The sequence below is a fragment of the Chaetura pelagica genome, unplaced genomic scaffold (assembly GCF_000747805.2).
Source record: "Chaetura pelagica isolate M959 unplaced genomic scaffold, ChaPel_1.0 scaffold405, whole genome shotgun sequence".
Classification (NCBI taxonomy): domain Eukaryota; kingdom Metazoa; phylum Chordata; class Aves; order Apodiformes; family Apodidae; genus Chaetura; species Chaetura pelagica.
Genome location: NW_009953489.1, coordinates 3163758 through 3171946, shown reverse-complemented (window position 1 = coordinate 3171946; position 8189 = coordinate 3163758). Strand labels below are relative to the sequence as shown.

General features: G+C 52.2%; 1 protein-coding gene across 1 annotated transcript in view; it reads left to right on the top strand.

The window, feature by feature from the left end:
* Nucleotides 1-712: 712 nt before the first annotated feature.
* The window catches only part of NOTCH1 (notch 1), a 60615-nt gene continuing 53138 nt past the window's right edge, over nt 713-8189 (top strand). Inside the window, exon 1 of the mRNA XM_009998957.1 lies at nt 713-987. Coding sequence (XP_009997259.1) covers nt 713-987 — 275 coding nt within the window. The remainder of the gene's footprint in view (nt 988-8189) is intronic.

Here is an 8189-nt window from a genome sequence, read left to right as displayed (position 1 = left end):
GGGGGGGCCCGCGGCTTTGCGATGCCCCCCCCCCCACCTTCAGCCCCCAGAGCCAAGCGAGGAGCCTTCTCCTGGGAGGATCTGGGAAGGAAAGGCAGCACGGGGCTGCCTTCACCCCGCTGCGCCCCGGGGGAGCCGTGCGGGGCTCTCGGCGCCCTGAGAGGGAAAGTTTGCAGAAAAGTTGTTTTCCGGAGTGGTCCCCAACACCCCTTTCCATCCCCCGCGGGACATGCGGGGCTGGGGGACAGAGCCCCGAACGCAGCAGGGTGTCCCTGGAGTGCCCGGGGAGGAGTTTGGGGGTGGTGGTGGTTCAGCTCGGTGCGGGGCTGCTCTGGCCGCACACGCGTGTGGCAGATCCGGTCACCGTGAAAAGTTGAGCAGCTCAAGAGAAGGGGAAGAGTGAACCAGGGTGGAAATCGGAAGCGATTCTGGTACTCTTCAGCGAGTTGCTGTGGTAACTGTGCAGAATTTGGCTCTGAGGACCAGACAATGAAACCTTTACTCAGAGCGAGTTGTGGCGGGCGACTCATTTCGTTACAGGGTCCGCGGTAACTCCCGGGCCCTCGGGCCGATGGTTTTTCCCAAATGGTATTTGTCACTCAAGGGCCTGATCTGGGGTTTCTCTCTGTCAGTCCTCCTGCTGGAGAAGGCAGAGCCTACCCTCGAGCCCACCCCGAGTTTATTTTTAGGAGACCTTCTCAGCACTGGCACCATGCGGTCCCTGCCCGTCTCCATCACCTGGTGGGTGGGGACTGCAGCCCCCATCTCACCAGGCTGTGCAGACCTGGGGTGCTCTAGGGGGCTTGGCAAGCCTGTCCTTGGTCCTGGTGACACTTGGGGGGTGCAGCTCCCCCCGCTGCCACCCGGGAGCTGCTCTGTGGCTAACCCTGTCCCTCTGTCTGCAGGTTTACGGTGCACGCAGCTCGCCGAGTCCTGCCTCAACGGGGGCAAGTGCGAAACTTTTCTCAACGGGACAGAAGTGTGCCAGTAAGTATGGAGGAGCCAGAGGATTTTCATCTCCCCCGACCAAAGTATTGACATGCATGTTGACTTTGCTTTGAAGGTTCTGGATTTAATAGGCCAAGTTGCGTTTTCTTTCCTTGAGTGGCAAGAATAACCTGCTTGTGTAGGAGTCGCCGCGAGTTTGGCAGGATCGGGCTTTGTTCCTAGCTGGGTGGAAAAACATGGGCAAAGGGCCATGTTTTGCTGGTGTTAACCTATGCAGACTGCCCTGCTGAAGGAGCAGGAGGTAGGGCCAGCCTGTGGTGCTCGTTGGACCGTCGGGCAGGGAGGGAGGCTGTCTGTCTGTCTTCCAGCTACTCCCTCCTGGCCCCGAAGCGTTGCCTTTCAGTCCTCTGCACCCTGGCAGTTGGTAGCGTGGTGTCCAGTACCTCTCCAAGAAATGTTCGAGAGAGGTTTCACAGGGTGGCCCTGGCTACTGGAGCTGCTCTGTTAATGTCCATTAGTCTGCAGGGCCACCTCTTCCCACAGCCCTTCCAGTGCCAAACTACAGTACGGCCTGGTATTCCTGGCAGGACCTGGCACCCAGGCAGGAGCTTTCTCCAAGCCGATTGTGGGGAAACGGATGTGTGAAGAGTTGGGACTCTTTGAAGGACCAACCGACCCACCGCAGCGATGGCCGATTCACTACAGGCTCCCAGGGAACAATAACCAAAAGAAATGAATAAGATTCCAGCTCCCTTTTAAAAACTATTCCATAAAAGAAATGTGAATGGGCAAGGCTCTGCTTTCCGGCCAGATTTCCCCTCTGCCTGTTGAACGTGGCCTGAGCTGAGAGCAGGCGGGGAGATGTTCCCACCCACCCCAAATTCCCAAATAGGAAGTCCTCGGCGGAGGAACCTGAAGGCATTTCCAATCCCAACCTGTTGAATGGCAGTTTCCCTTGACAATGTGTGTTGCTTTTTTGCAAATCCGCCCGGGTGCCGTTACTCTGCCCAAGTAGCCGGGCACCTCCCGCCCCCTTCTCCAAGCTGAGCCCCCCAACCCTTTGGTGCAAATAAATCAGCAAATCAATCAGGCACATGAGCAATTTAATGGACAAAGGCTGGGTCCCTTTGTGAGCCACTAATGAATGCACGCCACTTTTTTTTGCACAGAAGCCCTTACCAACGCTTGACGCTCTAAATCTTGTTTTCTTTCATTCAAAGAGCGACAGCTGGGATTCGGTCGAAATTCGGCAGCTATTGTTAAAGGAGGCAGATTAATGCTGTGTGACTAATCATGTATGGCTTCCCAGAATGCCCAACCCTCCACCCCCTCCCCAACCCTCCACCCCCTCCCCAACCTTACACCCCTCCTTTTCCTTGTGGTCATTCTTCCCTCTTTTTCTTAAGTCTCTGCTACTCCTGATTTACATTTCATGTGCAGATGGTGATGGAATCTAATTAGATCTGATGTGTGTGAGCTCTACTTGGAGGAGAAGCCTCCAAAGTAGGCTTGGGGTGGAGTTGTTTTTTTTAAGAGAAAAAGTGAACTTTAAAGAACTTCTCATTGAATAATCACCTCTCTCTTGGCTGTAGATGCCAGGATGGCTTGGCAAGTGTGTGTGAGTTACTTTTTGCAGGAAAGGTGTGTGGAAGCACTTGTCCCATGCAGGATACGTTCCGTGGGCGATGGGGGCAGATATTAAAGGTGCTGCCAGACCAGAGAAGGTGCAGCCTCACAAGGTATCTGATAGCAGCTTGCAAAATCATAGTTTTTCACTCGTTTGAATATCTCTTCAGAAGGAGCTTTGCTTCCAAGGTTCTTAAACAAAGCAGAGCCAAGAACACAGATACCAGACGCAGAAAAGCTTGGCACTGCCCTTTGGCGCCTGCGTGAAATGCACCATTTTGGCTGCTGGCCACATCTCTGCTCAGCCTGGCACTTAACAAAGTTTGGCCATAAAGCCCCATTGTGCTGCCCCCACAAATCCAATTAGAAAGTGGAGTGAAATAAATAGTGTACGAGGGAGACGCTCCTCCAGTGGACAAGTGTCCTGGCATTTGTGGCAGGAGAGAGTTGGTTGGGTTACATGACGACGACTCTGATAACACCAATACCAAGTTATCAGGCCTGTTACGGAAAGGGGATCACTGGCCTGAGACAAGGAGCTTTCCCTGCCTTTATTATTTTACAGTGATAGTTTGTAGAACTCCAGGTGCCTTATCATGCTTGTCCCTTTGCCAGGCAGTCCGGGGTGTGCAGGGCTTTAATTGAATGGAGAGGACTGAGCGTTTGATCGACTGAAGGGCTTGTGACAGAACCAGCCTAATTAAGCTGCCTTTGGAGCTGCTTTCCATCTTGGCAGGGGTGAGACCCATTTTGCTGGGTCTTTCAGTGCTGGAAGAGGAGCAGCAGAGTTTTCCTGCATCTTGCACAGACCCAGCTGAAGTCAGAGGGTGTTTCTATCCCACGCGTGGCACTCGCACCAGATCTGGAGGGTTAAGAGGGCTCAGAGCAGCAGACGGTGGCTGCCGTGGGGTTTGACGTGTGGTTTCCTGGTGCTGGGAAACTGTGGCTTTCCAGAAAAGGCACTCGCCTTTGGCTAAGGCATTTTCCCAGACAAAATGAGGTTTTCCAAAAGATGGTTTTAACTTGTAGTGATAGCTCCTAATTAGGCCATTGGATAACCATAGTTTTGACTGGCATCCCTGCAAATGCTGATTTTAGATTGCTGTGCCATGTGACGTTTATTCCCAGGACCTCCCTTGCTCTGCTAGTTAAAAGCAGATGGCATGAAAGAGGCCTGAGTTTCCAACCCTGCTCCACCAGCCTTTTGCCATTAAAGTCAGAGAAGCTGTGTCTGGGTTGTCATACTCTTACCCAGGGAAGCCAAAGAGACGGGGAAGGAAAAGAATAAGTTAAATTAATCACTAAACTTGCACTGAAAAGGGGGAAAAGTGGGTTTGCTAAAGTACTTCCTCTGTTTATGAATCAGCGTGGTGTTGTAGTTCAGCCAGGGCAGTGGCTCCTGAGCTGGTGCCCATTGCCACCACCAGCTTCCACGGGCAGTGGGCCAGAAAGCTTGGAAGAAACATTCAGACTGGGGACTGTAGTGGCAAGAGATGGTTATTTTAGCTCAAAACTCTTTCAGGAGACAACCAGGAAGACAGAGGAGTGATCAGAGGCCTGCAGCTTTCTGTGCCCTTCAAGTTATTCTACTGCTCGGTCATTGTTATCTCGTTGTAAAGGGTGGAAGTTTCCTTCTGGTTTGGTTTTTCTCATGTGCTTTAACCCAACGTTATTTCCATGAAATAATAACAAAGAAAAAATGCAGTCTGTGTGCTGGAGAGGAAGAGGGTGGAGTGTTGAACAATCAACCAGAGGAAGCTCTTAAAGAAGTAGCCGAGCGGTGATTCAGCCATGTTGAGAACTCTTGGTGGCTCTTTCGAGTCTGATCTCATTCTCGGAAAGAACAAGGTGGAAATGGGTAAGAGGGTAGACTAAAAATACAAAAGTGTCACCTGTTACAGATTCTAGTGGAAGAGAAACTTAGCTGAGCAGCTCAGTTGGTGAGGTCACTGGGACACCAGCAGGATTATTTTAGCTCTTTTCTTGAAGAATCTCTCTTTACACCTCTCCTCTCAGCAGGGGGTCTTGATGGTTATCAGTTGTCTCAGGTGGTCCCACTGGCTCCTGATCATTTGGCTTGGGATTTTTTTTTGTTGTGCTGAGGTTTTTGGCTTGGTTTTCCTCGTGGCTGAGGTACTTGTGATGGCCAGAGGGTTGCACTGCGTTTGGACAGGGGCCAGCACGGATTATGTTCAAGAGGAGGTATCTAAGTAGGTACCTCAGCAGTTCCTGCAGCACAGAGACGAGCAGGAGAGATGGGGTGATGCCTGCTGAGATGAATTTGCTCAGGGGCTCCTCAGGGAGCAGAGGGGATGAGGTATTGGCAGTGACCATCACCACCTGAGGTCAGAGGGGCTGTTCCCCACTGGGTGCTTGCAGCTGTTAAACGTGTGATGCCGTGCATGGGGCTCTGCTCCACAGACACCTTCTGGAGCTTGCTTTCTTTGTCATGTGGGGTATGTTTTATTCCACCAAGATCTCTTCCATCTCAATGACCTGACTCGCTGCTGGAAACCACACTATGTCCACTTGTTGCAGCTGATAGTGCATAGCCTGGTCTCACCTCCAAAGCTGTTTATTGCATGTAGCATGAGGGAGACAAGTATAAGTCACTGCAAGACCAAACTATTCACCAATTAAGGGCCTGGATAACATAATCAGCAGGCAGTTAGCAAGTTTTAAAATAACATTGTTTGGAAATTAACCTGCTCTTTCCAGGCCTGGAGGTGTGCTGACCCTCGTTTGGCTCGTGTTGGTAGGTGTCCCGAGTGGTCACGGTGTGTGTACATGAGTGGAATGTGAAATTTATTGAGCATCAGTGTGTTTAACGAGGGAGTAGCCTCGGGGTGCAGTTACTGAGAGCTGGTAGGCTCTGGATGGAGATTTCTCCATGGTTAACATGTGGCCAAACTCCAGGTGAAGGTTCTAGACCACGTATTAGGGCTGTGGAGAGGAGCAGCCTCTGGGATATAATTTAAATCCCCCTTGGAAAACAGATCTTCTGTTTGGTCTTGGTTGAGTCCTGCCTCCATCCCAGGGGCTAAAAAGGTGGTTGGGGTCCACCTGCTTCACTGCAGGTGCATGGCTTTGTGTCTAGCCACAGAGCACTTGGGTTGCTCACTCACTGCTCCCCAGGCTGGTCTCAGGCTGACCTCCTGCAACCCTTCCCTTTGGGGCCAAGGTTAGGGTGACCATCAGACTAGAGAAATGAAGGTTTGGGGTGATTCCAGATGCTTTCCAAATGTTTTTTTCATCTCAGCCCCTGGCATGCAGTGCTGAGCCCCAGTGCCTGCAAGTGGCTGTGCCAAAATCCTGAAGTTGCCCTGCTGGGTGGTGCCCTCGTGAGCCCAGATTTGCTGCAAGGAGAAGGCATCCCAGCTTTTCCAGTCCATCCATCTGTGGAAAGGCTCCATCCTGTGGGGTTGGCCTTAACACCTACCAGCAGTGGTGGGTCAGTGTTACCACCATCCTGAGGACTGCTGGTCATGGGTGTTGTGTTGGGTGCTCACCAGGCCCCGGGTGGTGCTTGTGGTCTGGGGTAAAACTGCAGCTTCTTGTATCAGCCAAAGATCTGGAATAAGCTTTAAAATGTTGCTCTGGTATTGAGGGGGGAAGTTCTATTTTTGTTTCTTGGGTTTCTGAACATGAAGGCATCCAAGAGCAGGAGCAGAGATGTGTGAGGTGACATCAGGGCCCTGCTTTGGCACCGCTGGCATCAGCAGGGTCTGATGGGGGGCACAGAGCTGGGGCTCTGTGGGGCTGCGGAGGCTCTAGTTGCACTTGATAGACCAACTTTCTTTTTACCTCTATCACGAGGGATGGTGGGAAGTCTTTGCAGAACCCTGCTAGTTCTTAGTGACACCAGTCCTTGGTAGCTCCCATGTGCCTGCTCAGTACCAGGTGCCCACCTGGGGACTCCCCAGTCTTTGACATTTGAGTCTTGCTGGTAGAGCAGCTCAGCCTTGCTTCCAGCTGGCCATGGGGCTGAGGTGTGATGGTGCCCATTCAGACTTGTGCACCCTGGTCTGGACTCTGCCTTCCTCCACGCACAGCAGTGCTGGTCCTGTTGCAGTGTCTCCATCTACAGCTCTAGCACATGTCCAGTGGGTTGGTCCTCTCACCTCCCCACACTGGCAAGTGCTCCATGGGCAGGGCTCTGCAGTATGTGGTGATATCATTATTTCCACCGGCATCAAGCGAGGTCTGCTTGGTGCCTCAGTTTCCCTGGAGGATGTGAATTAGGTGATGGAGATGCCTGTTGGTAAGTGCAGTGCTTGGTGTGAGAGGTGCAGGATCTGGACCACGACTAAAGCCCATGGGAGGGGCTATGGACATGGGGGAAACCTTTGGCTGGGCCATATGGGGAGCTCTGCCCCAGAACAGATTAAAATAGAGTATTTCCAGTTGGCAGGGACCTGTGCTGATTATCTGCCCCAACTGATGTGCAACAGGGTTAGTGCTGTGCTTGCCATGTCCAGGTCTATGTCTGCCAAGGGCTGTTGGGAGGTGAGATGTGAGCACTGCACACTCTGGGCGTGTTTACCTACACAGCAGTCATTAATGTCTACTTTTAGCTTTCACCCGTCACGTCCTCCCCTTCCCCCACTGCAGCCTGGAGTTAATATTGGAAAAGTCAGTTAAACAGTTAATGTTTAGGCCCTGGTTATTAGGCTCTTGCACATTTTCAGCAAGGGGAGCAGAGCTGCATTTTAATGGGAAACTTTCACGCTCAGTCAAGTTGCAAAAATTTATTTGTGCAGAAGTCATTTTCTTTTGACAAGTTTTCACCCTAATTCCCTTCCCCAAAACCTGAATTTAATGGTATTTATATGGGAAATGGATTTATTAAGTTTTAATGATGCTATAATGTTGCCCTTATTTAATTGAAGGGGCACCCTGCAGGCTGAGGGCCATGTGGTGGTGGACTGTGAGGGCTGGGTGCTGGGGGGAGCATCTCTGGGCTGGGAGCCTGGTGCTTTGGGCTTGATCTAAAGCCCTTGTAGCAGAGAGTGGCAGTGCTAGGCTTTGCTTGGCAAAAAGGACCCATGCAGGATCAGTCCCAGGCTCTTGCTGAGGCTGCAGGGCTGAGCCTTGCCTCCTGGTTCCTCCTCATCCTCCTCCATGGCTCGTGGCATGATGTGACATGGTTTATATGGTTTCACCATGAGTGTCAGCGTGGGAAGCAGCCCCACTGCCTGAGTCTGCCATGACTGTCCCCAGGAGCAGCCACCAAAGGAGGGTCTTCACTTTATTGGCTGCTCTGCCCCGTGTCCCTGTGCCAGGACAGCCAACATCAGCAGGGCCATGGCTCCCCAAAGAGCTTGTGCTCCCCACCAGCATCACTGCCTGGGGGACTGAGTGTTTCTGAGTGTGCAGTGGTTTATTTTAAGGTAAAACTTCCCTGCTGTCCCTCAGCAGCCGTGGAGGGGAGCACAGACCCAGCGCTCCTGCCCCACCGGTGCATCCTTGTGCTGGGGGATGAGAAAAAGACCTTCCACTCATGGTTGGTTAACCCATGGAACGGCTCCTCTGGGGACAGGTGAAGGAATGTGGCTGAGGATGGTGGGATTTGCAGCAGCGCTGCCTCCTCCGGGATGGGCTGGGAAAGTGACCCT